Source organism: Rhinichthys klamathensis, unplaced genomic scaffold (assembly GCF_029890125.1).
Source record: "Rhinichthys klamathensis goyatoka isolate OS25496 unplaced genomic scaffold, OSU_Roscu_1.1 h1tg000107l_1, whole genome shotgun sequence".
In the NCBI taxonomy this organism is placed as follows: domain Eukaryota; kingdom Metazoa; phylum Chordata; class Actinopteri; order Cypriniformes; family Leuciscidae; genus Rhinichthys; species Rhinichthys klamathensis.
The window spans coordinates 1,150,271-1,166,924 of record NW_026606645.1 but is presented as its reverse complement, the minus strand read 5'-3'; the positions used below and the strand labels follow the sequence as shown (position 1 = coordinate 1,166,924).

The 16,654-nt window shown below is 39.2% G+C and overlaps 1 protein-coding gene across 4 annotated transcripts in view; it reads left to right on the top strand.

Moving 5' to 3' along the window:
* Positions 1–16,654, top strand: part of npnta (nephronectin a) — a 53,302-nt gene that overhangs the window by 2,960 nt on the left and 33,688 nt on the right. For 2 of the 4 annotated variants that reach the window (XM_056253576.1, XM_056253578.1), the window contains exons 2-3: positions 8,597–8,697; positions 12,376–12,426. In XM_056253576.1, coding sequence (XP_056109551.1) covers positions 8,597–8,697; positions 12,376–12,426 — 152 coding nt within the window. The remainder of the gene's footprint in view (positions 1–8,596; positions 8,698–12,375; positions 12,427–16,654) is intronic. The other 2 variants (XM_056253577.1, XM_056253579.1) reach the window with 1 other exon arrangement.

The window sequence follows — 16,654 nt, the reverse complement described above, 5'->3', positions numbered from 1 at the left end:
CACCTAATTCCGTCATGTATCAAGTATGCATGGCCTAACGTCATGTATTAAGTATGCATTGTCTAATTATGTCATATATTGAGTATGCGTTGGCTACTTAAGTAATGTATTAAGCATGCATCATCTAATTACGTCATGTATTATGTATGCATCGCCTAATTACATCATGTATGAAGTTTGCATCACCTAATTACGTCATGTATCAAGTATGCATCACCTAACGTCATGTATTAAGTTTGCCTCGCCTAAATACATAACGTATCAAGTGAAAACCTAACGTCACGTATTAAGTATGCATTGCCTAATTACGTCATGTGTTAAGTATGCATCTTCTAATTGTGTCATGTATTAAGTATACATCGCCTAATTACATCATGTATTAAGTATGCATCGCCAATTTACGTCATGTATTATGTATGCATCGCCTAATTACCGGTAGGTCGTTGTTGTGAATGCATCACTTCCTATTCACTGTTACAGTCACTCGGTTCCCACAGGGTGTTCCGCTGAGACACTGGCCACCCAAGTGTGGACTTGTGAATACAACTCCTGCAGTGATCTTTATGGCATCTTCTATCTTCCGCTCTGCTGGGAAGCATTTTGTCCTTTTGGCAAGATGAGCAATAGCTGTCCTTCCAAATGGACTGGAAATGTATTCACTGGCAGAAGCATTTTTTTGTGTTAAAATTCAAGCTCGGTTCTTTTGCTTCTTCATTTTCCCCTTATTTATCATTGCCAGTTGCCCAGAGGCAGAGCACAGCTACGATGCGGTTTCACGAACACATCCGTACTCAGTTAGGGGGACATTAATAACAGTTTTTTTGGTACAACATTAGCAGCGCTCTTTTAGAGACATAATGCACAACTAATGCATACTTGTTTGTCATCTATATTTGTCCAAATGACCTTAGCACACTCATTTAGTCAAGACTCTGTTATTCATTGCATTCTGTGCATTCTAACTTCTCTTTGTCATCCCATACATCACGAGCTTAATGTTTGTGTAACTCACAGACACAAAATTGATGCTTTTTCTTCAGGGCATGGCTTGTGCTGGCATTTCAGGAGCGGGAGCTGCCCACTGTAATGAACGCGTACATTAACCTGTTGGCGCACATTATTAATTTCAGTCGTGATGGAGTTCGCTTGTCACCAGGGCCATTATTTGCCAATTTGCCCTGCTTATAAACCTGCTTCACTGCCCCGATCTAAATTCATAGAGAGAATATAGTGCATGAGCGCACTGTGAGGGGCTCATTCATTATATCCAGGCCCTTAGCAGGGGCCGTTAAGCTCATGTCTAATGGCTTGTGCTACACCTGAGGGATGACTCACTGCTAAACCGCCAACTTGTCATTTGCTGACATGATAACAAGAGTAATCAATTACAGACAGACTCATTAAAGTGTCTAACTTTTTCAACTCTTCCAACATGGGGTTTTGGACTGTTGAGCAGGGGGTTCCCACTCACTGGAGCAGAATGTATATTCCCCGCATCTCGAATTGTTCTAATATATTTTGTCAACAGTGCTTTGTTACTCCCTCACTCAGTCTTGGGGTAAACCCTACAGGCCCGTTCAGAAGGGCTTGAATTATGTCCACATTTCCGGTTGACACTCTTTGTGGTCTTTCAATTGATTTCATCATCTGAATTGTCTCAGGGAGCGGAATTTGACCCCAGGCCTGACTTTGCTATCATGCAGTGGCAGAGTCAGCTAGCATGGCCAATGAATGTGCATTTGACTGAAAATGCGTTGTCACTTGGTCTGTAGTCAAATTATTTTCAATGTTTGGATTTGACCCTCTCCGTCAGTCCGTCTGTTGAAAATGAGATGCACCCTACTCATCATGACAACGCCTCTGATGCAGTCACACGACTTTGAGTGTGCAAAATTACATATGGGGAACAAGATATGCTGTCACATTCTGCGGCTTTTGTTGTTAAGAATAAAAGAAAAATATCAAATAATAAGTTGAATATATATTAAAGGGGACTTATTATGCCTTTTTCTTGGTTTTCCTTTTGGGCTCTACTATAATACGTTTTCTACGGAGCCCCTAAAGGGACCTTTGCAAAAATAAAAATATACAGACTTTCGCGTGCTCACGCGATATGTTTCTTCTGTATATTTTTTATTTTTGCAAAGGTCCCTTTGGGGGCTCTGTAGTTTTCATGCTTAAATGTTCACAAAACACATTATTTTTTACATGTTTGATATGTTGCAGCACCTCTCTTCTCAGTCTGTCAGTAACGCTCTGTTTAGTTTCTGTCTCTATGAAGCTCCTCCTTCTGATAAGCACAGTGTGCTCTGATTGGTTAGCTGGAGCAGTGTGTTGTTAGCCTAGAAATCTAGACGCACCCTAGCGGCAGCAAAAATTATTTTGGAGCAAAGTGTGGTCTAGCAACTCTCCATAGACTTTTGAGCTGGAAAAACCAAAAACTGGTCCGGCCAATCAGATTGTGTAGAGTTGGTGGGCGGGCTTAACATAATGACGGTTCCGCGTGATTTCCCTCTGCTTGAAAACAAAGAAGATGCTGCTGGCGAACAGCGGTCTTTGCCCGCGACTCTGGAGGACTTGGAGTTAAGTGACGTTCTCTTAACTCCAAGTCCTCCAGAGTCGCGGGCAAAGCCGATTCGAACGTCACTTAAGTCATTTCTAAAAAAGGAAGAAGTGTTCAGAGTTTTGACGACCGGATACGGCAAAAGTTTAATATATCAACTAGCTCCGCTGGTGGAAAAACGCATGGGACTCACTCAGCCACAGCCGTTCGGTGCTCTTGTTGGTTGTAGCGCTATCCTATTGCGTGCCGAGGGATATTGAAAGACAACCGTTTATCCCGCCCCTCGGATTGAGGTATGCCAATTGTGAGTTCCCAGACCTAACATCTTGATGTAGGTCTGGCTTGCCAGGCTAGTGTGTCGTGATTGGTCAACCGCTTCGAGTGGAAATGTCACGTCACTTACTATAACCACCTAACTCAACCAGGCTTCACGCCTTTATTTTTCGTATGCCTTGGGCGGGAAATATTTAAATGAGGAATATTGTGACGTGTTCGTTACCGGAAGAAACCTCAAGACTACAATCAGGGGCGTTTTAACGAGTAAAATCTATTGTTTAGTCCACTTTACGGAAACACTGTAAGCAAATGCAGCTTTGAAATTTGCTTTCTTTTTACAGAGGCAAATGTTTAATCTGTGACATTTGTATTCTTAATTGGTCAACCATCTTCTCTCCATGCAAATTCACAGGCCAGAGTTGAAACTTTGGCCTGCATTTCCTCCCGCCCACGTTTGCATGCATATGAATGGAACAAAGTGTAATGTGACTTCACATGCAGTGCTAAAATGCTCTTCTTCGATTGCCACTCTTTTTTTATTTTAGGATTTTCAGTATTTTTTCTGAATCTACTTCTAGATTTCCAACCCCATCAGCCAGACTGCTGACTATATAACTGCGCCGACCATTGGAAAACTCATACCTGTTGAACACTGTTGTCTTCAAACGCTGATAAACATCTCAGAAACTGTGGGAGATTCATAAATCTGTTCCTTCCACCACATGGGGCGTTTATTTCAGACTTGTACCTGCTGCGTGTGATTGCTGCTTAGCTCTGGATGAGATGGACTTTGCTTGACCGGTGTGTCATTCTCCAGAGGCACATATATTCTATATGGAGGCTGGCGAATGAAGACAGCTCAAGTCTCTCGAGCGCATGTTTCAAAGGCACGTGTCTAATTGTCTGGCAGTCTGTGGAGGTGGTGGAGGAATGTGAAGGGCTGTAATTAAACCCCCCTGCACTTGCACTCGAGTCCCGCTGCATGTCATCATTCATATACATGTGCAGACTCACTACGGAGCCGCATGAATTGTGTCAGACCGCTCCAGACAAATAGAAATGCGAATTGCATGAATATTTCATGACTCAAATGTTCCAGTGCACAGAGATAAAGGCATCTACGTCTAATTTTGGTGACCCGGTTGCCTCCTTTGAGCAGCCGGGACAGAATTGCATTATGTAGATATTTGTCGTTTGTGTAATCCGCTAATGCCAGATTGAGCTGGAAATTGAAACTGTGTAATGGCTGCATCTTTAACAAGGTGAGGAAAGACACTTACTCAGGTGGACGAGAGATTTGTTGTGACAGACTTGTTACCTCAGTGAATGTGGCGCCGGTTTCTCGCTGGGCGACGCTCTCTCTCTTTCTCTCTCTCAGTTTGGTGTCTCTTTGGATCGGGCCCAGAGTTCGCAGATTGCTGACTGGCACGTATTCGCTTGTGTCTGGTGGGGCAAGCACTGCACATGAGGAGATTAGTCTTTCTCTCATTGCCCCCTCCCCCTCTATTTGTTTCTTTCTTACTTGCTTTCTTTTATGTTAAAGGGATACTCCACTTTTTTTGGAAATAGGCTTATTTTACAACTCCCCCAGAGTTAAACTGTTGAGTTTTACCGTTTTTGAATCTATTCAGCCGATCTCCGGTTCTGGCGGTACCACTTTTAGCATAGCTTAGCATACATCATTGAAGTGGACAAGACCATTAGCATTTCTATAAAAAAAATGACCAAAGAGTTTCGATATTTTTCCTATTTAAAACTTGACTCTTCTGTAGTTACATCGTGCACTAAGACCGACGGAAAATGTAAAGTTGCAATTTTCTAGGCTGATATGGCTAGGAACTATACTCTCATTCCTGCGTAATAATCAAGAAACTTTACTGCCGTACCATGAGAGCAGCAGGCGTAATGATATGACGCAGCGCCTGAAAATAGTCCCCAGCTCGGTAACTTCCAACGTGACCGGGACTAAGTGCCTGCGCCTGCTGCACTCATGGTACGGCAGTAAACTTTCTTGATTACTACGCAGGAATGAGAGTATAGTTCCTAGCCGTATCAGCCTAGAAAATCGCAACTTTACATTTTTGTCTTAGTGCACGATGTAACTACAGAAGAGTCAAGTTTTAAATAGGAAAAATATCGAAACACTTTGGTCATTTTTTTTGAGAAATGCTAATGCTCTTGTCCACTTCAATGATGTATGCTAAGCTATGCTAAAAGTGGTACCGCCAGAACCGGAGATCGGCTGAATGGATTCAAAAACGGTAAAACTCAACAGTTTAACTCTGGGGGAGTTGTAAAATGAGCCTATTTCCAAAAAAAAGTGGAGTATCCCTTTAAAGAGGGCTTATTTTGCTTTTTGACATTTTCAACTTTCTTTAGTGTGTAATGTTGCTGTTTGAGCTTGAAAAAGGTCTGCAAAGTTACAAAGCACAAAGTCACTCTCTATTCTCTATATCAGTGCGCACTGCGCACTGTTTCTGAATACCCTGAAACGCCTCAATTGTAGTCTTGAGTTTTCTTCCGGGAACGAACAAGACAAATATCCCTCATTTAAATAATTCCTGTTGAGTTAGTTAGTAGTGTGTTGAAATTCATTGTTATATGGTAAGTGGCGTGACATTTCCACTCAAAGCGGTTGACGAATCACAACACACTGGTCCAGCCGACCAATCAGAGCACATTTCCTCTTTCAGAAGGAGGGGCTTCATATAGACAGTAACTAAACAGAGTGTTACTGACAGACTGGGAAGAGAGGTGCTGCAACAATGTCAAATATGTGAAAAATAGTGTTTTTTGAATATTCAAGCATGAAAACCTTTTCTAGTAGAGCCTAAAAACAAAACCAAAGCATTATGCGTCCTCTTTAAGCACTGCAGTTTATGTGAACCATTCTCTGTTGTCTTATTGTTATAACATGGTGTCCTAAAAAGCTTTCACACCCTTTTTTTCTGTCCTCCCTTAAAGTCAAATATTTTGTGAAAAGACAAAATCACAGCCAACTGGAACATGTTTGGTGTTCCGCCTATCTGGAGAGCAACCATGAGGATGTTTAATGAATGTTATGATCCCTCGCTTTCATTTTTAAGACAGACATTGTTGTTCTCAACTCATTTCTGTTCTGGTAGGGTCATAGTCAGCTAAATGAAAATAAACCATGTGATTGTGTTGGAATAGTTAAATAAATAGTAGGCCTTAATAAAAAAAGAAATGCAAGTAAAATGACTGAAGATGAGTATATGGTCTCATTATGTTTATATACAGTACATATGTTCTGCTATGTGTGCAGTCCACATAAATTGACAACAACCATTTGGTTTTCTTACTTTTAAAAACTGAAGACAAAAGATAATAGAGAAATATGTGCAACCCTGGGAGCCATTGCGATATATGATGTATTCTGCACCCAGCATCTTTGCAGTGAGTTAGAAGTGATGTTTTTAATGCATACAGAGGTGATTGTGTTGGAACATGGTGAGTCCGGCCAGCCTCTGTGTGTGTGTGTGTGTTTGTGATTAAATGTGTGTTTCAGGTAAGATATAGCAGAGTGACAGGCAGGAGCCCGGACTCAATCCTCTTAGCATGCGCCCTGTGTCTTTAGAGCCGTCTCCTTTCCCTCGCCGAGCTGCACACGCAAACATTTTCCCTTCAGCCTGTCACTCTCATTTAGTGCCACCATCACACTTTCTTACTGGAGTGACTGGCAGCGGTAGTGGCCGCATTAGCATTTTCACTGCCTTACGATCCAGAGTAACTGAAGAGGACAGTGGCCGTGCGGCTAAAATTCACAATAGTTTCCTGTCTCACTTATGCATAATATAACACATGCAACTTTTAGAGATATGTCAGTGTTTTTTATTCAAGGATGTAATATCTTGAGAAAAAGGTACAGTAAAGACATTTAAAATGTATCAAATAATCCTTGAAAAAAAAGTATCAATGTGTATATGTGTATGCATGTAAGGGTTAATAAATAATCTTATCTGTTTTTTTTTTTAAAATAAAGTAATTCAACAAAATATAGAATGTTTATATTTGATTTATGATTAGCTCAGTTTATTTTCTTTCTTGTTTTCTGTTCTCTGTTTAAATACAGCCAGCCATATTAAGTAGAAGTTTAATTTTAGATTGTGCTCGGTGCTTTCCCTGTATCTATTACCCATTAAGATCCATTTACATGACGTCATTTGACCTGTGTTCATTCCCTTTTGCTTATTTTCACAGACCTTAAATGGTTTTACTTCTTCACAAAAACATTTGGAGCTCTGCTGGTGGAAAAAAAAAGAGATTCGTAATCCTGGTGTGCACAGCCAAGAAACTCTCCGATTCAAAAGCACTTCAGCTGTACCTTTATTTTCCATTTTATGGAAAATCGGTTTTAAACGGCCTTCCCTGTTGTTTCCAAGAATGATGTTTTCCAAAAATCTGTCTTGTTCCCTCACATTGTTGGGTCATGTAACATATCTTTTTCTAAGAACACCCTTATTTTTCATAACTTCCCTCTAGCATAAGCACAGACAGACTTCATCTGATCTCTGCGCTGTGTGTGCATCCAGCATCACCATACGAGAAGATCTGCCTCTGGTGGAAGAGTGATAACTCACAGTGCTCTTATCTGCAGCACCTGTGTCACTGAGTACAGCGGAAGCTTTGTGAATATAGATAACACGTCACTGGCTGACTGATGCAATGGATAAGACAACAGTAAAAACTGGAACAATAGAAGTTACCTCATGACTTGCAAATGTGTGAGAATCTTGAATCTACAGATTCATGGGCTTAGATAGACTTAGATAGACAGACAGGCCGATAGATAGATAGATAGATAGATAGATAGATAGATAGATAGATAGATAGATAGATAGATAGATAGATAGATAGATAGATAGATAGGCCAACCGACCAACTGATTGATAGATGAATAGATAGATAGATAGACCAACTGATAGATAGATAGATAGATAGATAGATAGATAGATAGATAGATAGATAGATAGACCAATATATAGATAGATAGATAGATAGATAGATAGATAGATAGATAGATAGATAGATAGATAGATAGATAGATAGATAGATAGATAGATAGATAGATAGATAGATAGATAGATAGATAGATAGACCAACTGATAGATAGATAGATAGACATATACTGTAGATAGATAGATAGATAGATAGATAGATAGATAGATAGATAGATAGATAGATAGATAGATAGATAGATAGATAGATAGATAGATAGATAGATAGATAGATAGATAGATAGACCAACTGAAAGATAGATAGATAGATGATAGACAGATAGATAGATAGATAGATAGATAGATAGATAGATAGATAGATAGATAGATAGATAGATAGATAGATAGATAGATAGATAGGCCAACCGACCAACTGATTGATAGATGGATAGATAGATAGATAGACCAACTGATAGATAGATAGATAGATAGATAGATAGATAGATAGATAGATAGATAGATAGATAGATAGGTAGATAGACCAACTGATAGATAGATAGATAGATAGATAGATAGATAGATAGATAGATAGACCAACTGATAGATAGATAGATAGATAGATAGATAGATAGATAGATAGATAGATAGATAGATAGATAGATAGATAGATGATAGACAGACAGACAGATAGATAGATAGATAGATAGATACTAAAGCTATGCACAATGTTATTCGTCACTCGCTTAACTGTCGTCTGTGCAGTGATTGGCCAAGATCTGATCAAACTGTCTCCTGATAGGTGGCCCAGACAGATGGCCTCGTCCAATGGGCTGTGTCGATACGGCGCTCGGGTGGACTGCTGCTGGGGCTGGACACGAGTCTCCTGGGGCCAGTGCCAGCGTGAGTAACTGCTGCTATAGGGTGAACAGTGGGGTGGGGGGCGCTTAATGGCTTCTAGACTTCCATGCTACTTTAACCTTCTTCCGACACTTAACAACAACACTTAACAGCAAGTCACCAGTTCATTGGAGTAGCTGCCATATTTCAAATTCATTTGAATAGCCTAGCAAAATTGAATTTCAATTGTCAATACCCTTTTAAGTCTTTTACTCTTAATGGCATGAGAGACTTTTAAGTTTTAGATGCTGCTTTGATCGCAGGATCCATTTGATTCCACCAAATACTGTATAATGAACTGGTGACTTCACAGAAGTGGTAGAAAATGATGGCTGAAAATAAGCAAGACTCTGTCTTGGGAAATAATGCTTCTGAATTTCATGCTTACTAACTGGTTTAGTCGCAAGAATGAGCCTGCCGGATGTCTGCTTTGTCTTTGAGATATTCTGCATGACACCCAATATTATGTGGTTCAGTCATTTGGAATAATTAAAAGGTACAACGAGTAGTTTGCTGCAACAGCACCACATTCCTGCGGGATTAGTTTGAGGTCTAAAAAAAGACATAGAAGTCCAATCATTCATTTAGAAAGCACATTTAAAAACAACCGAAAGTGCTGTACAATAATAGGGAAAAAGTAAAGAACATTAAATAAATTGATACTGAAATTGCTGCTGTAAATATATATATATATATTATATCAAGTTTAATTTAATCACTTCCAGCCATTGTATCACCCATAATACCTTTTGTTGGATCAAGCATGGATTATGCAGATCTGTAATGTGCGATCCATATAAATGCATTCATCTCACACTAGAAGTGATGATGCCTCTCAAATCTTACACCACATTAATCACGTAATGATCTTCAAGTACGGATTAGCTCATTTTATTGCGTTATCATGGAATCCGAGGATGTGCTCCCGCTGCTCATATTAATAGCGTATTATGCTTCATTTATCAGCTGCCATATGTTCGCTACAAATCTAAAAAAGAAATGCCGTGCTTCTTCTGAACAAATGTTTGACCGTATCAAAAAATGGAACAAGCCTTGTGCTGATTCATGGGCCTACTTTGTGATGCATGACAGTATTAGCGGCGCAATGTATCGGGCAGCCTGACAAATGCAAGAATCTCTGCATGGCTTGTGCACATGATAGCCCAGCTGTTGAATCACAGTTCACGAGGGTCACATGCTGAGGGGCTCCAAAAGCTAATGCTTATGCTTCTAGTAGATCGTCACCATTTCGTCTTTATACCGTATTTTGTAACAAAGCAATGTTTTCTTTGTGTGACTGTGTGTGTATGTGTGCAAATGTCTCTCACACTTCAAGTGGCCGAGGTACGCCTTTGCAAATTGCGTATTTTGCTCAACAAAGACGGTATTATATATGCTGAAAACGGTGATTTGAAGTAAATAAATATGCGCAATGGGCGGTAAACAAACCGATTGTGTCCTCAATCACGGACAGCAAGACAGCCAGCGGTTGAAGTCGCAATTTTGTCAGAGAATAGAAAGTATATGCGGCGGGGCGTTAAGGGCTCCATCATGACTGATTACGAGATCCCTGCGTCTCATATCTTTGATGAAATTGCTGCGGTTTGTTTTGGCCGGTCGGTGATCGTACGGGGTGAAGATGCACATTGAGAATGAAGGCCGTAATAAATGCATCCCCGAACACAGTCCTCAAGGAAAGTGAAGTGCCCGGCTCCGAAATGCTTTTCAAATATCCATCCAGTCAAAGGTTTTGTTAGGCGCCGCAGTCATATCTGGCTCCATTCACACCTCAATAACGGTGAACATGAAGCTGTAATATTTGACTTTCTCAAAACAGCTGGTTTAGGGGGCAGCCCTCGGTTTCGTGGGCTGAATTCGTGATTAAGATTATACCTCACAGCCGAAATTAGATTCCCCAATCACAACAACCTAATCATCTAGAGTTAACAAGATCTCCAGCTGAGGATGAATTTTGATGAGGAACGGCTCAGCGCGAGGGTGAAATATCTATCTCAAGCTTCAGGACATCTCGGACTGTAATCTCTCTTTCGTTCTCTCTCTAAAAGCTGGATTTTAAAGGAACGTTCCGGGTTCAATACAAGTTAAGCTCTATCAACAGCTTTCATAGGATAGTGTGGATTACCAACGAAGATCATTTCGCCTCATCCCTCAGGTTATAAAAAGAGCAAAAATCATAGTTACAGGAAAGCACGTACACCGCGAGTGCTTGAGGACAGGCAGTCGACATTAAAATATCTTCATTACGGTTCAAACGCTTGGGGGCAGTAAGATTTATTTGAATAAATTAATAATTTGAAGTATAACCAGTATAATAATAACACTTATACTTCCAGTTAAGACCAATTTAAGTAAATAAATATGGTAATCATTCAGTAACGTGGTGTATACCACCATGGTATCTTTTGAAGGGTAATGTTAGCTTTGAGAGTCGTCACTTCTGTAGTTTAAAGGGATAGTTCACTTTGAAATAAATTTGTGGTGTTTTAGCTTACCTCAAGGGCATCCAAGATGTAGGTGTCTTTGTTTCCGCAGAAGTTTCAGTTTTGATATTTTTAGGTCAAACCGTTCTTGTCTGTCAGTCCTCTTGTAACGCACAGACCGAAGCGCCGGCGCCCTCAGATCACTTGGACGTGGCTGTGGTTACAAAAGGTAAAAACGATCTAAATACTGTTCGTTTTCTCACACAAACCGCTCGTTTCGTGTCTTAAGCCATCAATGTGTACTTACATTTACGAGTCATTAAATCATGTTTAATTTGGACTTCTCTGTGCATGCTCTTTGAGGTGGTGACCATAGACCTGGATTATATGACTGACAGACAAGAACGGTTTGACCTAAAAATATCAAAATTTAAACTACTGCGGAAACAAAGACACCTACATCTTGGATGCCCTTGAGGTAAGCTAAAACATATCAAAAATTAATTTCAAAGTGAACTATCCCTTTAAAGCATCATTTAATTTGAAGTAATTGGCCCTCATGAGGACCAGCGAGGTCAGGCAGGACAAGGGGGATTTAATAGTTGAACATCTGCAACACCAACTATCCTGTTCCTAAGCTGCTCCTAAAATACCAGCTCAGCAAAATGTTACTCAAATGTTTGAGCATCAGTAGTTCACAGGGGAGTGTGTGTGTGAAGCTGTGTGACTGAGGAACTGCAAAGAAACCTTTGTTATTGAGGCTCTGCTCTGCCTGGGCAAGAGAACATAGGAACTAGAGGAGTGAAACTCTGTTTTGTGGACCGATGAATCCAAATTTGAAGGAAAATGTCTTCTTTTTTTATACTTTGGAAACAGTTTAAGCTTTGATGTTTATGTACTTCGTAACAATGTGTCCATTCACAGTAATATTGTGAAATTATCACTTACATTTGAATATATTTTAAAATGTAATTTATTCCTGTGAATTTATTCAAAATTTATCTTGAACCATAAATGTCACTTGATCTATTTCGTTCTTCTTTCCCTGAAAAAAAGTTCTTAACACCACATGAAATGTGAGAGACTTTAATCTTTAATCTGTGTGTGTATTGTATGTGTTGCGTTTATAATGCTTGTCCATCATCAGCATGGCTCCCATGTAATGTTTTCATCTCACATTTAGACGAAGCTTCTTTCTTTTTTTTCTTTTTTTTTCTCTGTCTGGCCGTTTGTTTTGCAGCCCTCTACGTCTTAACCCGCAGAGTTATCGGGATAAGGTGCCAACCCCAAGGTTAGCACCACATCATATTTCCTTTGCAATCATCTTGCCTGAGCGCCATTCAGAACACGCATCCGCTGAATACCGAGTTCCCGTTTATTTATAGTCCCCCGCGCGCACTCCTCCTTTGAGAATATCCTGATATCCTGTGAACACTTCACACCTGCTCCTGCTTCCATTTGAATATCTGGACCCTCCAGGATATTTGGATATCACTGTTTATATTCATATTTGTTTGTTCCCCCACGTCAGCCTCAAAGGATCTCACATCAAGGGTGTTTTTGGTCTTTTAACACAGCAGTATAGAGAGAGGACAGGAATGATGGAGGATGGAAACCATATTTAAACTGACATCTCCCATTTGAGCAGTACAGCTAAATCTCATGCATCTGTTTTATTGGCTTCTAACACGTGCAAAGCAAAAACAACAACAAACAGTTTAACTTAATTCGTTAGCTATCTAGTTGTCCTGTAGAGACATTTATGATGTGACATAAATATAAAAGTAGAAAATATTCTAAATATTAAAGTTAAAGGGATACTCCACTTTTTTTGGAAATAGGCTCATTTTACAACTCCCCCAGAGTTAAACTGTTGAGTTTTACCGTTTTTGAATCCATTCAGCCGAACTCCGGTTCTGGCGGTACCACTTTTAGCATAGCTTAGCATACATCATTGAATTGGACAAGACCATTAGCATTTCTAAAAAAAAAATGACCAAAGAGTTTCGATATTTTTCCTATTTAAAACTTGACTCTTCTGTAGTTACATCGTGCACTAAGACCGACGGAAAATGTAAAGTTGCGATTTTCTAGGCTGATATGGCTAGGAACTATACTCTCATTCCTGCGAAATAATCAAGAAACTTTACTGCCGTACCATGAGAGCAGCAGGCGTAATGATATGACGCAGCGCCTGAAAATAGGCTACCTTCCGTCAACACAACGGAACTATTTTCAGGCGCTGCGTCATATCATTACGCCTGCTGCTCTCATGGTACGGCAGTAACGTTTCTTGATTATTTCGCAGGAATGAGAGTATAGTTCCTAGCCATATCAGCCTAGAAAATCGCAACTTTACATTTTCCGTCGGTCTTAGTGCACGATGTAACTACAGAAGAGTCAAGTTTTAAATAGGAAAAATATCGAAACTCTTTGGTCATTTTTTTTTAGAAATGCTAATGGTCTTGTCCACTTCAATGATGTATGCTAAGCTATGCTAAAAGTGGTACCGCCAGAACCGGAGATCGGCTGAATGGATTCAAAAACGGTAAAACTCAACAGTTTAACTCTGGGGGAGTTGTAAAATGAGCCTATTTCCAAAAAAAGTGGAGTATCCCTTTAACATTTAATATCATTTTTCAGATAGCACATGTACGTCTGTAAGATGTCTGCTAGAGATCTGGAAAACATCTGCACTGTAAATACATCTGATAAAAATCGTAGAAAAAACATACATTTTAAACCAAAAAAGACATCTTTAAGATGTAAATGCAGACATCAAATAGACGTCTCTAAGTTGTCCGTGTGCTTTCAGGGAGATGAACAGCGTTGTAGCCTAACCACCATTAACCACCAATAATCGCAATAAGCTCCGCGTTTTGTTGCTTTCGATAAGAAACAAGAAGAGTTTAAAACGTGCATTTTCAGTTGAATTTGGGGAAACCACTTTAAACATTTGTTGTGTTGAGCTATTTCAATTACTTTTGTTTTGTTTGTTCATTGCAAAGCAGCCGAAATTCTGTACATTTTGCCAATAAACCTGATTTGCAATGGGGGTTGAATAATTTCAATTACTCAATAAAAACTGTGTGTATATGCAGTATATATATATCCTGGTAACTGTCACCCCCCTTTTTTGAATATGCATGAAAATGCACATTTCGAACTTAAATGGTTGTAATTCAAGAATGCTTTGGAATATAGACGTAAGATTGGTCTCGTTTTAAAGAAGACATTTGGCAGATTTTTGTAGAAGTGAAATAAATTAAGAAAGTGAAACAGAAAAAAAGTTATAGAAGTTTGAGTTTATGAAAATGTACAATGTAAAACATTTTATTATTCATATTTTATATAAAATATATATTTTCAAAACCTGGGTGACTCTAAAACTGCAAAAAAAAAAAAATCAAAGCCAAAAATCTGAACAAGTTGTGTTTCAAATTTTAGGTTGATATCTCAAAACATGAGCTTTCAGTGAGTGTGTGTTTGGGCGCAGTACCAAACTTTTTCACTAGGTCACAACCAGACTCCATTACTGCCCATATAAGGGCGCCTCCATTTCCATATGTGTTTTGAGTGATATGAACCATTATTTCCACAATTTTCATACAATTTATGAAGTAGACATCCTATTCAGAAGTAATATGAGAAGTTTGGCAGATTTTGATATGAATTCAACCTCAAAGAAACACATAAAAAGAAGAAGTATGTGCGTTATATTGCTGCCACATCACAAATGGTGAATCTATAATTTTTTTCTTTATATTTAAAAAAAAAATTCAGACCTTTTTTTCTAAAATAATTGAATGGATGCTATCTTTTGAACTCTTGGCATGAAAACAAACTGAGGTTTCTACCATTCTTTCATGATTTTTCATGTTCATCACTATTTCAAAATAAAGGTCTAAACACACCTTAGGAGTATGAAAATATTCTTGTTGCAAATTGATAAATTACGGCTCCTCTGTAATTTATTTTGAAAATCAATCACCAAATATGGAAACTAGAGATTGTAAGCTTTCAAATGATATATAGTTTGTCAAGATTAGTTTAGGTTTAGTATAGGATATTACTGTTTTAAAAATGTAATGGATTTGGGCCCACCGGTGGGCCGGTGACACTTAACAGGATATATATATACAGTATATTGATTTATTTATTAGTTTATGTTTTATTTATTTATTCATATATACTATGTTATATATGTATTTATTTTTAGATGGGATATTGTAATGTAGTTACTTAGTGTGAAACTTAAATATAAATATCAAAGTAAAAAGATTATAAATATTAAAGCTAACGTTTAATACATTTTTTAAATACAATTTTATGTCCACGAACAACAAAAATCGATTGGATGGGCATTACAGGTCTGGCACAAACCACTAGGACATGGTGCGGATGTGCTTTTGCAAAAGTTTATTGATTTTTCCGGCTTGGAAAAAAATCATTATTAGCTTTTTAAATACTTAGTGAGCCTTATTATGAATCTTATTTTCATGAAATTCACCAATAACACTTCCTGACATATTGCTTTGAAGCTGCCATCCGGTCATGCGTCATCAGAGCGCATGGATTGATAGGTATGCTATGCCGAGAATGAAAGTCTCCAGGGGTAGAGGAGCGCATGTGGTGAGAGAGGAGCTAGGCGTTTCGAAGCCAGCGGGAACGTTTGATGTGGTTTGTCAATAACGGGTACTTCCCTTGGCCCGTTTCGCCTTTGGTTTGTGTTCCAAGTGTCGGCATTTCTCTGAACCGGACCGCGGCAGATAGGTTTCCCTTTAAAGCCCTGTCCTTAAGCTCTTCATTCGTCAGCACTTAAAAATATAACCACTGCCTGTGATCACACAGCGTCCCACCAGGATTAATCCATGATTTCATCACATTTGATAACTGTCTGGCTAGCGAGATAAGGCAGCCGCCCGGATAAACTCTCAATGTCAGAGAATCTAACGGTTTCATTGTTTGTCTCCTGCCAGCTTGGGGTTTACCACCAAATTAGGGCCCACGTTTGTCCTTTTGTGTTTTGACTGTAGGGTTTGATCTTACTGTCTAACTTCTATATTGATTAACACAGGTTAAAAGCAAGGTCAACATGTACCTTTGATTAGCTTACTCAATCTAATAAGGTGGAATGAGACGGGCTGATTCTTATCTCACCATTTTGCCAGAGTGGGCTAATGCTTTTCCGCCTTCATGCAGTTTGAACAGTCTGAAAGTAGATATCTGTGTGTCTTTTATCACTAGTACAGACTAGTTTTGCTTTCACCATTTGGGGTCAAGGGGTTATATACAGCAGCATCTTTCTCATTCATGTCTCTTGTAGTATCTTGTGTGTATATTTGGGGCGTATTCTTTCACTCCGAGAATGGCACCAATGAGGAAAATTAACACCTCTGATAGGCCTCTATAATTGGAGACTCAACGAAGCTTTCAATGGAAATTAGTCTCAGCCGACTGGAGACTCTGGTATAAACCGCTGCTGTAAGCCTGGCCTGTAGTCCAGCCTAATGTTACAG